The sequence below is a fragment of the Vipera ursinii genome, assembly GCF_947247035.1.
Source record: "Vipera ursinii genome assembly, chromosome: 2".
NCBI lineage: Eukaryota > Metazoa > Chordata > Lepidosauria > Squamata > Viperidae > Vipera > Vipera ursinii.
In genome coordinates, this window is record NC_139513.1 from 244,496,029 (window position 1) to 244,516,010 (window position 19,982).

Genomic DNA, 19,982 nt, shown 5'->3' on the forward strand with positions numbered 1-19,982 from the left:
TTAAAATCTACATATTTAGAAAGCATCATGATGACTGGGTAATCAGAGATTCAGTAGCAGAGTTTTCAGTACATAATTCAGGTTACATTATCAAAACATCCTTCTCAATTTCCCTTAACATTTCATATAACCAGTTTAAACTAATAAATTTCTAGAAATACCATGGTCAGTTGAAAAATTCATCAATTCAATTTCATTGAAATATATCTATGTCCTGTTGTTAAAGTTTACCTAATTTTAATTTTTATTATATTATTCAAATTTAGCCTTTAACATCCCAAGTAGCATGGTTGTTAAGTGAATCTGGCTTCCCCCATTGACTTTGCTCATCAGGAGGTTGCAAAAGCTGATCACATGACCCCAGGATACTGCAACTATCATAACTATGAGTCAGTTGCCAAGGATCTGAATTCTGGTCATATAGATGCTGCAACGGTCATGTGAAAAATGGTCATGTCACTTTTTTCAGTGCCATTGTAACGTTGAACAGTCACTAAGTAAACTGTTGTAAATTGAGGACTACCTCAAGTCCATCATTTGATCTGTCAACATTTTATGATCTGCAGCATGCCACCTTGGATAGGACCAAGGTATGGTTCCTTTCTGCATGTTGCGGTATCGAGGTCATGCAGGGAGTCAAGCTATTCTCCAAAGCACCTGAAAGCAGGACAAGAAGCAATGGATGGAAACTAGTCAAGGAGAGAAGCAACCTAGAACTAAGGAGAAACTTCCTGACAGTTAGAACAACTAACCAGTGGAACAACCTGCCTCCAGAGGTGGTGAATGCTCCAACACTGGAGGTTTTTAAGAAGAGACTGGACAGCCATTTGCCTGAAAAGGTATAAGGTTTCCTGCCTTAGCAGGGGGTTGGACTAGATGACCTCCAAGGTCCCTTCCAACTTTATTATTATTATTATTATAAACTCCATAATGGCCAGTGTTTCTGCCCAGTTCAATGTGGCCTGTGTAAGAGGCTATTGAAAACTCCAGCTGTTATGCTCATGACACGCATAATGACTGTAGGACCCTCCTGGACAAAAAAAGATTGAAAAATGGCTTTGGGAGCTGGTTGATCTTTGGTCCGACATTTAAAAAAAAATCTTTAGGTTATTCTTTAATTTTGACATCTACTTTTCAAGTTTGTCTCCTTTGCTTGTAAGCAGTTCTTCAGTCCCAGTGACCAGCTTTGATCTCTGTCTCTGTCAGGTTTTTATAGATTTCTACTTTTTGATTCATGGCTCACCTCAGATTACAGCTGTTAACCCTTGCAGGGGAAAAGCAGCTGCACACCTGTATTCATGTTCCCAAGTTGTCAGTGCTTTCTTTCCAATGTATGGCAATCTACATTATTTTAACAAAAAGAGACACTTCTGATGTCTGTTATAATTCCCAGCAGTTGCACCTTAAGCATTTAGTAGTATCTTCCACAGGTCCCAGTAAAAAGCAAAACTGTAAACCCTTGGCACATATTTCCTTTCCATTCTGTTATTTGGGAGATATTGGAACAGTCTACTTTTGTTTTATAAATTTGACATAGCAATAGATGACAAAGAAACATGAGTATTTTGAACATTAGAAAGATAAATAGTCAGGTTTTTCCCTTTTATGTTGCCTACGAACATTCTGCTGATTCGTTGAGGTGACCTTTTTTAATACTCTTGCAAACCCTGCATCTTGTATTTGAAAGGGCAAGGAATATTTCCTGCACAGGAAGAGAATTATTTTGACTTACTCCTCCAATGATTCAGCATGTGGATTAGCAGTTACTCCTCAAAAGGTAGCTCATCCATCATTGCCAATTCATATATCCATATGCTGCAACTTTACAATCTGGCCACCTGCAGCAAGCCACTCAGCCGAAAGGAGTAGATAACAATACAGCTATGTTCCTTTTTTAGATCCGGATTTATTTGGTGCATTTTTCTTGTAGGTCCATATATTTGTAATGCATAGAGACATGCCATTTAAAATTGAAATGAAAGAATTTAGAGAAAAATGGGCTTTGGGTACAAGCATAACTTCCATGAACCTTGTGGGATGGATCCATAAACCTGAATTGATGGTTATAATGTCAACTCTCTGGATGAAAGAGCCTTACAGAAGGCCTAATCTTCTGACAGTATAATGAAGTCTGTCAGTGGCCCACTCTGGGAAATACTGTTAAGCTAGAAGGATTGAAAAAGCTGCCCTAATGAACGGCCAATGTACTACTTCATTGCTGCTGACTTAAGTTCTCTGGTTCCTTGCAGCCAGCAGGAATGGCTAAAAAATGACAGAAGGCTTGGTTCTTGTGGTATGTTCACCTGTTTCCACTGCCAGAATTTTCAGCCATTCTGATCTAAAATGATATCTTTGAAAGTCACATATTACTGACATTGCCCATAGATCAAATTATATAGATGATAACCTCAATGTACCTGAGAATAAATTCAACTATAGATAGTAAGTAGACTTATTGCCTTAGAGTTCATTTCTTGCAATTTATGACTGGCATAGTCTTGGAGGGTTTTAGACAAATGCTGGCAGTCTTTGCTTAGCAACCACATTTGGAACCAGCCATTATGCTAAGCACCACAATCACTAACCAAACATCCCATGCCCTCAATGAGCTTATGATCTCATTTCTCTTTCAGTTTTTGAGCAAAGCTCTGTGGTCATTAAATGAAACGTTTGATAGCAACTGATAACTTTACTTCTACCTTTTCTATAAACTCCTGCTTGTCCCAACCAGTTATAAAGCACACAAATGGTGATCACATGACCACAAGAAGCTGCAACAGTTGTAAATGTGAGGACGGTTCCCAAAGCTATTATTTACATCAGTGTAACTTTGAACAGCTACTTAATGAGGCAGTCAGAAAGTGAGGACTATCTGTACACCGATAATGTTTTAATAAAAGAAATTGCCTAGAAAGAAGTCTTGTAGACTTTTGAAAAAAAGTTATTTAATGGCCTTATGAGATGATATCTACAGGTTTGTGCTTTTAAATTTCTTTAAATTGGCCCTGCTTGAAGATAAATAATTATTTGAAATACCCAACTTCTTCCAGTTCCAGAGTAATTCTGCTAAATATTACAGCTATTAAAACACTGCTTAGTAAAACATTAGCATTTTCACATTTGAGATAATTCTAAACTTTCATTTATGTACTAAGCACCCAAAATTTGTTTTTGTTCAAAATTTGCTTTATTTAATGGATAATATTACTATTAATGCTGTCTTTTATTACTTATTGCTATACAGTATTTGGAAATGAGTCTCATAGGTATATGAGGAAGTTGAATGACAATTTTCTTTCAGAATTGTTTGTTTACATAGAATTTTGATCTTTTAGGAGTTACATAAATTATCTTATTCTTCTTTTCTAAAGGAAATCTGGATATTGTAGAGCAGGAGTCTTCAAACTTGGCCTGGCTGAGGAATTCTGGGAGTTGAAGTCCACAAGTCATAAAAGGGCCAAGTTTGAAGACCCCTGTTGTAGACAGTACTGTATGGTATCATAATTATGATGTAGGATTAATATCTAGAAGACCTGGATTTAACTTTGTCTTTAACCTTGAAAGTTCAGTGGCTGACTTTGTGCCAGTTTTTCTCAGACCAACACGCCATAAAAAGTTATGAGGAAAAAATGAATTATTTTCAAGCAATGTTGGAAAACAGCCCCAGGGTACTTTCTATAGAATCTGAATTTCAGATTTGCTTTTACATAGCAATATCACTCTGCTTGAGTAGACTTTGGATGTTGAGCTTTTAAACTGTTGCCACTCTTGTGTCTATATTAGAAATACAGAGCAAGGATATCCTGCATGAATCACTGGTATAATCAAGTTCTGATTTATATTTTAAAATGATGAGCATTTTTGGATGGTTAGCACAGCTTTGATCATTAGTTTTGTTTTTCTAGATGATGGTTGCAATACATGGAAAGTTTCAAGCTTCTATAAGAGAACATTGATTATTTTGAAATGCATACTACAAAAACTTGCTTTTCTAAAGCTAAATCAAGGAAAGCTGATGAGCTCCATTTCTTAATAATCTGCAGCAACATAAACCAACATGAGTTATCCATAATTACAACAAGATGGAATAGGTGCTTTCATTTTTTAACAATTGACTTAAATGTGAAAATTTTCATTTATTATGTTCCCTTTAATACAAGTATACAGAAATCTTTTAAAAGAAAATATGCTTACAAAAATCAAAAAATATCACATGTTTCCCAATTTGTCTTGAAAAGTGCTATCTTTAAAAATGTTCAAATCATATTAAAGTTTTGGCTGTGATGTACTGGTATATTATGAGCCAGGCTTCTATGCAAATTTTTCATTTCTCATTGATTAGGTTCCTAGAAAGTCTCTTCCCCTCCTTAAGCCTCTAAGGCAGGGGTGTCAAACTGCTGGCCCGTGGGCCGGTTTCATCATACCGAAGTCGCACCCACCCCATTGCCGGTAATGCAAAAAGAGTCGCAATAAGCCACAACACATCACGTGATTGGCAAGTTTGACACCCGTGCTCTAAGGTTTCCTTCCTTAAAAAAATACTAACTACCAGTTAAACCTGCAAAATAGCATGCAGAAAAATCCTTATCTTCAACAGTAATTGATCCCAGAATTATGGACATAAGCCATGGCAATTGTTAAGTAGATCACCATGTAACTGCTCCTGATTTTATGACTTTTTTGTGGTGACTGATAAAGAGAACCCGTTATACCCAATGGGCATTTTTTTGCTACAAGTAAACACCAGTTTCACCACAAAAAAAATATAAGCACTGTAGTCATGTGACATGGGATGTTGCAAACAGCCATAAATACAGGATGGTTGCCAAGCTCCCAAAATACAGTCTCATGACTGCAGATTGGTGTAGCTGTTGAAATTTTGAAACCATGTTGTCAAAGTAGCTCTGGGTAGGTCTGTCATAATTTTGAACAGTCAATAAACAACAGGTCCAAAGTTGACTACCTTTATATGCATTTAATTTAATCTTAAAATTACATTCCCTATGGGAAAAAAATCTAAACAAGCAAAAAAGATCAGGTATTCTTGTCCTTAGAGATAGTTAGATTAGCTCTTCTCAAAGCTGGAATTGGTGTAGCTTTTAGCTTTGGAATCGTTTATTAGAGAGCCTTTACCAATTTATTAAATGGAACTAAATTTTTATGTCACTAAATGGTTCTTGTTTTAAAACTGTTTTTTTCCTGTTCTTATATATGTTGATAATTAATTGTGTTATGAAGGAGAAAGCAGAAAAAAATGCTAGTTTGTCATAGGTTACTGGCCATGTAAAGAGAATCTGCATTAAACCACGGTGGTCCCTAGCTGAGGCTGATAATTACAGAGAGAAATGCAAATCTGCTCATAGAAACATGAGAAGATAGAAGGGAAGCTTATGCTATGCAACTGGGAGAAGTTGGCCTAAATCATAAGACATTGCAAAGAAATTAGAATTAAAAAATGTTATCATGTTTTCTGCAGGCATAAAAAAAATATTGATTTAGCATCTGAAATTTAATTAGTAGAGTTGAGCAATGTGGCCCTGAAAGGCATAACAAGTTTCATTATTCCTGCTTTTCCATTATTTAAAGCAAAAAAAATCCTCCTTCCAAAATGTTACGCTTGATCTTAGACATACTTTTACATATATTTTATAGATATTTGTATTTAAAAAAATACCTGCGCTAAAGAAGAGCCTAGAAAGCTATTTGAGTAGCAAAAATATTTCCTATGCAAACATAGTACTGAAAAATATTACTGTTTTTACCTGTAGTGTATTTATTTCATATTAAAGATGTAGAAATGAAACGGCTGACAATACAGTTTTTCCCATGTCAAAACAGCATGTGGTACTGCATTTGGTGCTTAGTCCTACTAAAAATCTTGACAGACTTGTGGAACTTCCACAAATTATCAATAGACCTACTTTTATTTCTTAAATGAACATGTATTTTTCGCATCTCACAAATTACTCAAGCATCTTTGTAATTCTCTAATAGAAGAAAACATCTGTAGCTCAGGATTAAATTATGGAATCCTGGCTGCATTCTGAGCTTGGTTGTCTGCTTGCAGACATTTCATTACCCAGCTAAGTAACATCATCAGTGCTAGTGGGTATGGGGTTTTCTCCCTGTTTATAAACAGTAGCTTGCCCTGCTAGTGTTGGTGGGTGTGTAGTGTAATTGGTTTCAAAGTTAGATTTTATCATTTTAAGTGTCTCTGCTGTTAAGTAAGAGAAATGGTGCTTTTGCTCTATCATCAGAGATTGCAACTTCTTTTCCAGGGGGAAAATGTAAGTAATTCTGGCAAGAATTCATTTATGCTTAGATATACTGTAGTTGAGTAGCAACTATATCTAGGCATAAGTGAAGTGGTAGTTTGTTGCTGGAGTTATTAATATAAACACCCATGAAGTTAGTACAAAGCAATGGCCTTAAACGTTTGTTTCCTGCACCCATTTGTGAATAGTCTTTTCACCAAAGTACTCGCTACAGTTGTTCAAATTTCAGAGTAATGGTCTCTGATCAATACTATTGAATCACACAAGTTATATATTAAGTGTACCTCTTAAAAGAAAACAAAAGCCTAACCCAGTTCCTCTAACTTTATATACTCTTTCATTATATGTAAAGAATGACCGATAAATCCTTCCTTTTAGCAGCACTCATCAAGGTCTAAATAATAAGAACATTTTATTATATTTCTCTAGCATTTTTGATGGTGGTGGAGTGCTCCATGGTTCAACATTCTTATAGTCTTATCTTAGGTTCCAATTCTAGACACAAAATATGCCAGTACAAGGTATACCTTATACTGTCTTAGAACAAAGATGTTTACAGGAGAACAACAATGTTCTGACAATTGTGTATGACACCTTTTAGCATTTTGAACTGAAGCCAGAATGTGTAAATGCATCCCAGTGTTTTTCTGAATCAAGATAAATTATTGTGTTATCTTTATAAACTGTGTTTAGCTTGGATCTCAACACAAGTAAATGTGATGATCAGCTCTCATGTAATGTCCTGAACATAAGATTAAGATTCTGTCTAAAAGAATGTTTCACTGAGTGTTGGCATTTCAGGAAATGTTTATTTTCTAGTATAATTTTAAGAACTGACAGAGACATTTGGCTTATATTAAAATTAAATGTCCAAGTGCCGTCCAACAAATAGATTGCAATTTATAAAGAACTACAAGGTTTGCAGTCTTGTTCAAACCACTGATGAGGTAATCCTAGAAGATTGATAACCCCCAATTTCCACAATGTACATGTCACAGAAATTTATTTTTATTTAATATTTTAATCCACCTTGATTATTTTTATAAATAATTTGAGGCAACAAACATATATAATACCCCTTCCTCCCTCTATTTTCCTCACAATGACAACACTGTGAGGCAGATTGTGCTGGGAAAGAGTAACTGACCCCTAATCACCTAGCTTTCTTTCATGGCTAAGGCAGGAATAGAACTCACAGACTCCTGGTTTATAGCTTAGTGCCTTACCCACTACTAGACCAAACTTTTTTTTCCGGTTTTATAGATGCTGCATCTCAGTAGCAATTTCTGCTCTTTGAAATAGTCTGTTGCCTGAAGTATGATTGGACTTCACAATGTTGCCTTTATTATTAAAAATGATTGTTTCAAAGAGCTTTCAATTATTTGTATCTAAATTAATTGTAATTACAATTCTGTTTCTAATGACATTATGGTTAGTTATTTTAATTTGTACCATAGATAGATTACTGCGAACTCCTGAGAATTTTGGAATTGCAGCAGTAAAAATATCCATACTAAAGAGATAATATATTTCCCATTAAAACTCTATAAAACAAATCCTCGCATAGAGAATTGGAGGCTGAAGGCTGGGGGTAATGCAATAATCTCTCTAAATCATGGGAATGAGGGGATACAATGATAGGAATGCTCTTGGTTGGATTGCAACACAGCCAAGGATGAATAGATTGAGTTGTAAAAAAAGGCAGAGAAATAGAGTGGACATGACACTGCAGGTATGTAACTTTGGTTGGAAGCCTAAACCCTCACTATGGTTTGTTTTACATTGGATTAACATAATCTGTGAACCCATCTGTTTTTTTTATTTTGTTTTGTTGTAAACTGTGGTTTGGAGCTTATTGTAATGTGTGAACTCCACAAGTGAGATTGGCCATACTTTGGTCAAAGAATGAACACACTCACTGGGCTTTTCTGCATAATCTGTTAACTGTGGGTGGCAACACTTAAGCATTCACACTGAAAAACTTGCATCAATGATGTCACTCTCACCTTGCCCCACCCTCGCACAGAAGCAGCCTGGAATTGTAGTTTTCTGCTCCACTTCAGAGTAATGTTCTCTAGTTTGCACCAGCACAAACCTGGCTGTGCTGTTTCTTTGCTGCACCTTATATTCAGTCAGTGTATGTGCTACCAATAATAATTATATAGAGCGTTGGCATGCTATTTCCCCTCTAGTCTCTGGTTTCTGCCTTCCAAAGCATTTTTACTTTTTGTGTATCCACATAAAATCCACACCCCACTGTGGTTTATGAAGTGAATCTTAGGCATTTCATGGGGTTTTCTGTATATCCAATAAGCAATGTTGAGAAAAACAGTTTCACTGCTTATATTCTCTCTGGTTAGATTCACTGGACCATTTTGGAAATGTTCAGTTTGGAACCACAGATTTTACATTGTTCTTCAGCATAAGGAATTTGGAAAGTTATTTAAGAAATTTGGATCCAAAGGAATATCATGATGACAATAGTAATTTGGGGATATTATAAGGAGCACAGTAAAGTATATACTGCAAAAGATACAAATTATAAATTAATAGTTTTCAGATATCATATTTTGTCAATGACGCTTTTCATTTTGATAGGAACTATAGTCACTGTTTGAGAAGTGAGCCAGAAATATTAAAATAAATGCAGTTCACAGATCTATAGCTGACAGCAGCACTTGGGAAAAATAGTTGGCATATGGTCAATTATTTATTCAACACCTGGTTCTGTATACTGAATAATGAAGGCTAAAAACAGCAGGATAAGAAAACTCAAAAAGTTGCTGGTTTTTGTTTCCATATATTTCACGAAGAGTGTGAGGCATATACTGTGATTAATATCAACCTCTGGCTGTAAAAAAATATGTGTTAGTTGAACAATTTCAGATAATAATTTCATAGTTAAGTTCTGATCCACTTAATTTATCTCTGCAATTCCATTTGCAATTTACTATGGTAAAGTAAAATCTCCTCTAGGGCTATGAAATCACTATACTGATGTGATTGGTCATACATATTAAATTCAGCGGCCTGTTTATCTCCAATAAGGCAGAGGAAATATAGCTAAGAATCCCATATTCATAGTCTGGTAAAATTATTAAAATAGGACAAGGCTTCATAGTAAAGAAAGAAATTTCTCCTGTGATCTCTTGTCATACGTTGGGAATTTGAGGCAGCATGGGAAATGTTACTATCATGCACATATTGTGGTAAAGTGCAACAGGTCATGGCATTCTTCCACTGACAATCCCTCATGTACATGAAGAATGCTTTCATACTCTGTTTCAGCCATCTTTTCTCAAAACTACATAATAACCTTCAATGCTTTGGTTGATATTGTCATTTTTTTATTTAGTTCTGAAGTTATCTGAATTATTGTTGTTGCTATTATATGCCCTGGATAAAATGGATTCTCTAGATTCTTGGTAGTCTTGGATGTAGGACTCATTGGTTACTGTTTATAGATGACTTGAGGTGGGGTATGGATAGAGGGAAATGGGACAGTTCTGCTGAGCCTCTCCAGCACCCTATTGTACCATCCATCGTAGCATCCTTCTGGATTGTCTCAAAGATTAGAATTGGAGATTGTGCTCTGTGCTGTAGTGGTTTTTGTCCTTTTTGAGAGGATCGTTCCTGGAGGAACATATTAAGCAGTCCCCAACCTTTTTGGGTCTGTGCACCGGCAGTAGAGATGGGTGGTGGTGGTGAGAAAGGGGATGGTTACACACACGCAACCTAGTCTCGCACATGTGCAAAAAAGCTTTGCACGCTCACCCGCCACTTGTGTGGTCCAGTTCACAATGGCCCAGGAGTTGGAGGCCATTAAGTTGGAATATTAAGCCTTTTGATGCTTCCTTGTAATGTGCTCAAGCATTCAGCATTGTCCCTATTTGCATGAAACTACTGGGAAGTCATCCATCAGCATATCAGTGTTCTGATAATACTGAGCTTTATACATCCAGCTTTGGCCAAAACTAGAGTGGGAACTCTAGTGCTGGGAGTCTATTGAAACTGAGCAGCAAAAAATTTCTACTTGGCAACTCAGTTTCAGGACATTTTGTGAGAATAGATGGGGAATATGGAACTGCTTTAGTTTTGCAGAAGTTTCTCATTTCCATTTATACCCCTGTTATTTTGCTGCTGTTTTTCAGTGGCACAACAACAGAGTGCTGATGGATAGCATATACTGTAGCCCATGGCTTGCAATAACTGGCTAAAATTAAGCCAAGCCTAGTCCCAATATATCAAATCTTAGTAAACTATTTTTAAAGAGGATAGATTTAGACCAGGGGTCTTCAAACTTGGCCCTTTTATGACTTGTGGACTTCAACTCCCAAAATTCCTCAGCCAGGCAGGCTGGCAGAGGAATTCTGGGAGTTGAAGTCCACAAGTCATAAAAGGGCCAAGTTTGAAGACCCCTGATTTAGACCATATGATTCTGTAAAGTCATAGACATTAATAAAACAATATTTGAATATGTCAGAATAATTATAGCTCAACATGAATGCCCACCCTGAAGTAAAGCAATTTTTTGCATATGGTTTATAGAAGTAGACAGTTTGGAGTCCTTCATATGTGTTATACAGAAATTCTCATAGGCCTTAATTAATGTAATCCATTTTTAGGATGATATAAAATGCAACCCAAAATATTCAGTTGCATATTTCTAAATAATATGCAAATTACTAGCTAGATTAATTAGAGCATCAGTTTTTTTTAAGAATTATGAGAGTATTGAACAACAGTGCTTTTTTATTTTTGATTCTGGCCTTTATTCTGTTTCCACTGCATTTTTGTATAGACAAGGCACACCCAGCGATTATATATGCAATAAAGGGTCATAAAATGAGGAGTTTATAATTGAATTAAGAATCTTCTACTACCAGTTTCGTTGGATGCAGCATTGTTTACTGTTCCCATTGTTGCTATGAGTTGCTCCTAAAGACACCAGTTGATCCTTAGGGAAAATGTTGTGCTAGGATAGATTTTGCTTTATTTAGAAAATGTACCTTTTCAGTATGAAAGCAGCATAAGGGACACATTAGCTATTCTATTTTCAGGGGGAAAATAATTCACGTTCTTCACAAAGTGGAGTCTCAAAACAACCTGGGATTTGCTAGTAATACAATATGTTTATAGCTGCATACATGTGACTTCAGTAATTATAGAGATATTCCAGCTTCTGATATTTAATTCTTCTAATTCAAAAACTAAATCTTAGTGGTGCCTGCATGGTTAATACATATTAAGAAGAAATTGTCAAAACTGGGACAGAAGTCATTTTTTCAAGAATAGAGATAGCACTCCAGATAATCACTATAGGAATATGACACAGCATTGAAAGCTATAGCATCATTTCTATAATCAAGTGGTATATTGCTGATTTACCAAATAGAACCAAGGTCACTAAGGACTTAAGACTATTGATTTTGCTACAGAGAAGGACCTGATTCTGGCTTTAGAGAAAGGACCTTCTCTGCTTCTCGGTCTAACGCTAATGAATCATCAATGCTAATGGAGAAATGGTATCAGTGACATGGAAGAAGAGCTATGGGCTAGCTATTTTAAAATAAACTAATACACAGGCTTTTTCACCTATCTGAATTTCTCTTGTTGTAATGTTGATAGGATAAGATGTTCCGCAATATTTTACTGTCTTAAATTTCAGTTTAAGATGTTTTTGTTCACAGCCACAGACCTATTATCCTTTACATTCGCTGTCTACAACAGCAATAGCACTTAGCAATAGTGGTGAATATCTGTAGCTTGGGTGCAGGCTGAGGGTGCAGATTCATTCTTTGAGCTTGTGGGTTAGTTTCTGAATGTTCCGTTACCATGCTAAGTAACATCATCAGCAGAATTCAGGGGATACCAGTGTCAGTGTTCCTAGCACTCAGACTTATATACCACTTCATAGTGCTTTACAGCCCTCTCTGAGCGATTTACAATGTTAGCATATTGCCCCAAAAATCTAGGTTCTCGTTTTACTGACCTCAGAAAGATGGAAGGCTACATCTTGAAACAGTCAGGATCAAACTCCTGACAATTGGCCCAGTCCATATTTTGTACTAAGTCATAAATCATGTTTTACAAACCTCATGGGCTAAATTTATGTAGCATGCTAACACTGTAAACTAAATGTGGGCTGAATGCCTGATTCCAGGCAATGCCAGCATTTAGATATGAAGAAAAAACTATAGATTATTCAGATGCCGAAAGATTGTTTAAAGGAACATTTGCTTTAAAGGAAATGCATGTATGAAACCAGCTTTGTAAACACTACTAGTAAGATCCACTTTTCAAACAAAGCTGTAATGTTTCTCATCAAGGAATTAGAAACTACAATGATGAGCACTGTCCTTATCTAAACTGAACAGGCAATATTTAAACAAATCTAAGGAATCATGCCTGAATTATGCCAAGAAGCTCTTACAAGTAGTCCTCAACTTACAATCATTCATTTAGTGACCATTCAAAGTTACAGCAGTATTGAAAAAGTGACTTATGACCAGTTTTCAAACTTAGGACCACTGCAGCATCCCCATGATCATGAGATCAAAATTTGGATGCTTGGCAACTGGCTCATATTTATTGAGCCAGTTGCAATTTCTCAGGGTCATGTGAACATTTTTTGTATCCTTATGACCAATGGGAAAGTCAGAGTCACTTAACAACCATGTTACTAACTTAACAACTGAATGCTTCACTTAACAAGTGTGGCAAAAAAGGTCAGTATCCCATAATGACAAAGTGAAAATAGATTTTTAGAAAAGTCTGTACATTTATTAAAAAGAAAAAAACTGAAATATGACATTGGCATAAGTATTCAGACCCTTTACAACAACACTTGAAATTTAGCTCAGGAGCCTCTCAGTTCTCTTAATCATTGCTGACATGTTTCTACTCCTTGATTGGAGTCAGTCTGTGGTAAATTAAATTGATTGAACATGTTTTTGAAAGGCACACACCTTTCTGTAGAAGGCTGACAATGCATACTGTAGCAGAGCAAAAACCATGAGGTCAAAAGAACTGCCTGCAGAGCTCAAAGACAGGATTATTGCAAAGCACAGATCTGGAGAAGTCTACAGTATAATTTCTGATGCACTGAAGGTTTCTAAGAACACAGTGGCCTCCATACTTCTCAAATGGAAGGAGTTTGGCACAACCAGGACTCTTGAGCAATTGAGGGAGAAGGGCCTTAGTAAGAGAGGTTATCAAGAAGCTAATGGTCCCTCTGACATAGCTCCAGAGATACTGTGTGGAGAAGGGACAGAGTTCCAGAAGGACAACTATCACAGCAGCCCACCACCAATCTGAGCTTTATGGCAGAGTAGCTAGACACAAGCCTCTCCTCAATGCAGAACATGTGAAAGCCCGCTTAGAGTTTGCAAAAAAGCACCTGAAGGATTCTCAGATTGTGATTCTCTGGTCTGATGAAACAATATTGAACTGTTTGGCCTCAATTCAAATGTTATGTCTGGAGAAAAATAGGCACTGCTCATCACTTGCCCAATATCATCCTAACAGGGAAGCATCATGTGATGGCAGCATCATGTTTGCATTAGACAAGATTATAATGTAATTGTTTACTGTTATAATGACATATTTTAATGTGTTTTGAGTATTTTTTTTCATTTTTAAGAGCACTTTTTATGTGTTCTTTTTTTATTCTCTTTGCCAATGTATTATTACTGTCACTATTTTTGTATTTTGATCTTTTTTATTATTTTTCTAATGGAACTGAAATAGTTTGGTAAATGAGTGAAAGCATACTTTACATGAACGATAATGAAAAATCAAGCATAATCTAACTCCAGTGGGGCAAAATTACCACTGACAGTATTTTTCACATACTTAAATAAACAGTGTAAAGTCTATTTTAGTTTGCAACCAGAGTTGGAAGTCTGCTTCTTCTTTCTTAGAATGTCTGAACAGGGATTTGGAAGGCAATAAACATATAGTAAAGATGACTTTTTACTCACATTGATAGGTATCTTCCTTCTCCAACTTGGAACTTTCTAGACGTGACTTTAATCGGTTTGGGACATTACGTTGGGAAGTTGAAAATGCATGAATAGTGAAACGAGTCTGGTGATGTAATATCAAAACTGAAACAGTTGCTTATGAGTTAGTCCTGATTTACATAGGGTTACGAATTTGGGCTGCAGAAATTAAGACCATTTCTAGTTGGCAGCAAAGGAATCCAGAAGGCTATAGCTTCTTGCTGCCATCTTGTGATTATCTGGATTTTTACAGCTCAGCCTTTGTAGTCCTGAGTATAAAGAAATTTATTTTAATTACATGCAAACAATGAGCAACTCTTATGTATGTTTAAGTTGTTTAAATTCAGTATTTACGATGGTTCATGCAGCTGCATCAATGACTCTGAAAATGTAATTCCATGTCTGTGTAAAAGACACGTCTCTTTTACATGCATTCCTAAATTAGTAATTTTAAAAATTATGTGTATGGTTAAATACAAGCAATTAAAGTAATATAATTTCATCTGCATCACTTAAGATTCTTCATAGTATATTGAGAAATACTGAAGTCTCTTTCTTTACTGCATTAGGTGTTATAATTTAAAAGCATATAGCTGAATCACAGAATTAATCACTGTTTATAACTGGACAAATTAGTCAGTACTGGCTGTGAAATTTCATTCTGAAATGAAGCAAAACTTATTAATGCATGTTTTGACATAGGGAAAAGTATTAATATTAGATAGAGTTTCAAAAGGACACACTAGCAGTTTATTGATTAAATTGATATGCTATTCAATTGACTGTTGAAGTGATTCTGGGCAACTTACAAAATGATAAAAAAACAATATAAAAATTAAAATTAATAAAGATAGGATAGAAACTAAAAACCAAGAGAAAGGGGAGCACGGGGGTAGGATCTTATTTCTACCCTGTTAGCCATCCCTGGCATAGAGCAACTGTTTTAGTTGCAAAACTTTCATTTCCTTTGCATAAATCAAATTTTGAAATTTTGTAAAATAATGAGCACTGAACAGAATAGAATTTTAATTGGGGTTTTTAATAGTACAGGGTTGATTTAATATTTTTTAACTTGGTTTTTAACTTTTGTATGTTTGATTTTTAACTCCCTGTTAACCGCCCTGAGTCCTCAGGGAAAGGGCCGTATATAAATGCAATTAAATAAATAAATAAATAAATAAATAAATAAATAACCCTCCTATGCTGATTTATCCTCTGGGTTCCACATTCCCATGAACCTCTCTATGGTATCACTTTACATGTGAGAATTTGTGTAACAAAGTTCTTCTTATATTTTTTTAATTAAGCAAATTAATTAAAATCAATACATTACATAAAAGAAAATTAGGTTAATTCAATAACTAGACCTAACTTGGCTTTTAAAACTAGCTACTGGAACTAACCCCCAGAGGGCTATCCATTTTTTATTGGATGGTAAAACACCCATGGGAGTTAGAAAATGTGCTCTGGTAGTTCATAGCAACTTCTAGGGGCAAAGAAGATGCCATTGCTGCTCTGTATTAATTGCTTATTGACCAACCACTCTTTTTCTTTTAAAATGAATATGTGTAATATTTTGCTGTGTATAGCCAAAAGGCAGGAGAAGCTTCCCTTTGTTACTCAGTGCTTTTGGCAACCTTAATATATGGGAATTCAACTCCCAGAATTCCCCTGCCAATATGGGTTACCACAGAGCCATGGTGGCACAGTGGTTAGAATGCAGTACTGCAAGACAATTCTGATGACTGTTGATTGCCAGCAGTTTGGCAGTTTGAATCTGACTGGCTTAAGGTTGACTCAGACTTCCGTCCTTCCGAGATTGGTAAAATGAGGACCCAGATTGTTGGGAGCAATATGCTGACTCTGTAAACTGCTTAAAGAGGGCTGTAAAGCACGGTGCTATTGCTACTCATGCTAGTAAAAGTTACCAATGTTAAAGCACCTGAAGGCAGGACAAGAAGCAATGGATGGAAATTAATCAAAAAGGGAAGCAACCTAGAACTAAGGAGAAATTTCCTGACAATTAGAACAATTAATTAAAGGAACTACCTGCCTCCAGAAGTTGTGAATGCTCCAACCCTGGACGTTTTTACAAAGAGACTGGACAATCATTTGTCTAAAAAGGTATAGGGCTTCCTGCCTGAGCAGTGTTGGACTAGAAGACCTTCAAGGTCCCTTCCAACATTATTGTTGTTGTTGTATAAATTTTGAGTGGTTTATAGTGTCTTAAGTGCCAGTTGATAATAAAGGCTTTTATTATCTTGTTTGTCTTTCACAGGGTGAAGTGAAGGAATAGTTTCCCAGTTGAACTACTATGAGGTCAGAAGCCTTGCTGCTATATTTCACAGTGCTACACTTTGCAGGGGCCGATTTCCCAGAAGATCCTGAGCCAATCAGTATTTCGCATGGCAACTGTAAGTATAAAAGGCAGGAAAATGGTGGGAATATTTTTTTTCTCCATCCCTTCCCAATATCGACTCATAGCTTATAGACAAGCAAGATTAAGAACTGCAAGCATTAGCAGGTCAAAAACATCCTTTCCTCTGTGCCCTGTCAAGGCATCTAGACTCTTTCACATTCCCTATCACTATTTTTTGATGTAAAACAATTCACTTTGTTCTGGGCCAGTATATGAATGTAGAAAGACTTTTAGTTATCATTTATGTCTATAAATCTTGTTCTTCTCCAGACTCATGTGATTCTTAGCTAAGATAAGATAACCTTTATTGTCATTTTTTTTCCCTTGGGCACAATGGCACACATCAAAAATGAAATTTAGTTGCCTGCTGTCAAAGTGAAACACATACATGACACACACCTAAACATACTATATATAACATATGTATAGACCCACACCCCTACATATACATAACAAATAACTATTAAATACTGTCCATTTTGAATACATAACGGAAGGAGGAAGCTTGAGAGTTCACAAGGTTAATGCTGTATGGAATGAAACTATGGCTGAATCTGGATGTTCTGCTATGGATACCATGAAGCCTCCTCCCAGAAGGTAACAAGGAAAACATGTTGTGAAGAGGATGTGTAGTGTCCCAGATAATCTTACAGACACTGCTCAAGCAACGCTTCTGTGCTATGTCATGGATGGGAGGGAGGGAACTGCCAATGATCTTTTCGGCCATCCTCACCACTCTCTGCATTGCCTTCCTGTCTGAAGCAGTGATGCTTCCAAACCAGACTGTGATGCTGTATGACGGATGCTCTTGATCATCCTCTTGTAGAAAGTGGTAAGGATAGGAGAAGGAAAATGTGCTTTTCTCATGCAATGCAGAAAATGCAGGCACTGCTGTGCCCACTTCACCAGTGTCTCGCTGTTGAGTGACCAAGCCAGCCTACTCGCTAGCTGCACACCCAGGAATTTGATGCTGGTAACCATCTCCACAGGTGAATCATTAATGCACAGAGAAGTGTGGCTGTGCCTGCCTTTTCTGAAATCGACAATGATCTTTTTAGTTTTTCTGGTATTTAAAACTAGGCTGTTTTCCTTACATCAATTCACCAACCCCTCAACTTCTTTGCGGTAAACATCCACATTGTCATCATGAATAAGGCCCAGAACTCTTGTGTCATCTGCAAACTTCACAATATGGTTGGTGGCAAATCTAGCACAACAGTCATGGACCAACAGGGTGAACAACAGCAGATCTAAGACGCAGCCCTCAGGAGAACCTGTGCTCAAGAAAATGGTATTACAGTTATTTGTTCCAACTCGCACATATTAGGGCCTGTTGGTAAGAAAATCAATAATCCAGTTGCACAAAGAAGTGTTTAAGCCTAAAAGGCCCAGTTTCTCTACTAGATGCTGGGGAATGATTGTGTTAAATGCCAAACAGAAGTTGACAAACAACAAGCGCACGTGAGTATTTCTTTCCTCCAAGTGCTTCAACCTCAGATGGAGAACGGAAGAAATTGCATCCTCCGTAGAGTCATTTGGTCGGTAGTCAAACTGAAGTGAGTCAAATGCTGGCAGGAGGCTAGATACAATAATGTCTTTAATCAGCTTCTCAAAGCATTTCATAATGGTAGATGTCAGTGCAACTAGGTGGTAATCATTGAGACCTGTAATTGTGCTCTTTTTTGGCACTGGCAAGATGACGGCTGTCTTAAAGCAAGGCTTTTCAACCCTTTCACCCATTGTACCACTTTTAGGATATGGCAACATCCGAGTACCATCAGTTGCCTAGCATGGTGTCAAAAACTTGATGACCAAAAAAAAAGAAAAAAGAAAAAGAAAAAAGTGATGAAGTACAAGTAGTCTTCGACTTACAACAATTCACTTAGTGACTGTTCAAAGTTACAATGGCACAGAAAAAAGTGCCCCCAAGCCACAGCTGAGCAAGACGCCTGCCTGCCCGGCGGCGCTCTTCCTCCTGTCCGAGGTTTTCATTGTTGTGAACATTTCTGTTGAGGATTGGCAGCAGGGGTGAGGGGTGGTGTTTGGTTTTTATTCCATCCATCTGCTGGGTGGTTGCAGCAGGTTTTGGTCACTTCACATGACCCTGGGACACTGTGACCGTCATAAATATGAATCACTTGCCAAGTATCTGAATGTAAATCACAAGAACCAGGAGATGCTGCAACATTCCAGCTGATCAGCACTTCTTCTGGGCTCAGCAGAAGCGCCAGGATCAGCAGCGAGCTCCAGCTGGAGCCTGGCACTGATCCTGGTGCTTCCACTGAGCCCTGATAGCCCCGAAGAAGCACTGATCCTCGCGCTTCTGCTGAGCCCTGCATCTCCAACTGTCTCTCGCTCAGGCTTGTGCAGTGCTGCCACCGGTTCAGCTCATTCCCCTCCCCTGTTACCACTTCTCTAGGATGGTCACATACCACCTGCTAGGTGCCAAGGTACCACAGGTGGTACCCGTACCACTGGTTGAAAAGCTCTGTCTTAAAGCATGATGGGACCACTGCTTGCTACAATGAGAGATTGAAAATATCTGTGAGAACACAAGCCAGCTCATCTGCACATTCCCTAAGGACGCGTCCAGGGATCTTATCTGGGCCTGCTGCTTCCTCAGCATGTTAAACTTTCCGGTCACATCTTTTTCTCGAAAAATATTAGGCAACATTTCTTTCATAACCAAAATGAAGCGGCCAAAACAAAAGCACTCCATTCCCTGAAACGAGAAATTAAGCTTTGCCATTGATCCAAACTAGCACAATTCTGAACATAATGTTAAGAATTGAAAGATTATTCATTTAGTTTATTAGACTTATAATTTATAAGTCTTATAATTTAACTAACTTGCTCTCTAGCTGTTTATTTATTCACATATATATAGCAATAAACGTATCACTTTTTTAGCTTTGCAATTCTATTGTAAAACAGAACTAAAGAAAACAAAATAGTTTCCATTTGAGCCAATGTAAAAGCGGCAGCTTGCCTGGAAGAAGATTAGTATCCCACTCTGTTCCCCATTGGGATGCAAATGCATCAAAGAGAGAGCATTTGCAATGTTTAGCTTTAAAAAGGTAGATTATAAAAAGCTTAATGTGGAATTTCACTGTCACAAGTGCTACAAATTGAGAACCTCCTCCTTAAACACTACAAATTGTATGAGAATCCCACTGGAGTGCACTGAAGAGTTTATAACTATTTCATAGTTCATAATATTTAATGGGGATGTACTGTAGTTAAACAGAATAATAAATGAAGAATCCAAAATGTTTTTTTTTTAAA

The 19,982-nt window shown here is 36.9% G+C and overlaps 1 protein-coding gene across 1 annotated transcript in view; it reads left to right on the top strand.

The window, feature by feature from the left end:
- The window catches only part of SEMA6A (semaphorin 6A), a 158,148-nt gene that overhangs the window by 61,784 nt on the left and 76,382 nt on the right, over nt 1-19,982 (top strand). Inside the window, exon 2 of the mRNA XM_083356251.1 lies at nt 16,557-16,692. Within this exon, the coding sequence (XP_083212377.1) occupies nt 16,593-16,692 (100 nt within the window). The 5' untranslated portion in view covers nt 16,557-16,592. The remainder of the gene's footprint in view (nt 1-16,556; nt 16,693-19,982) is intronic.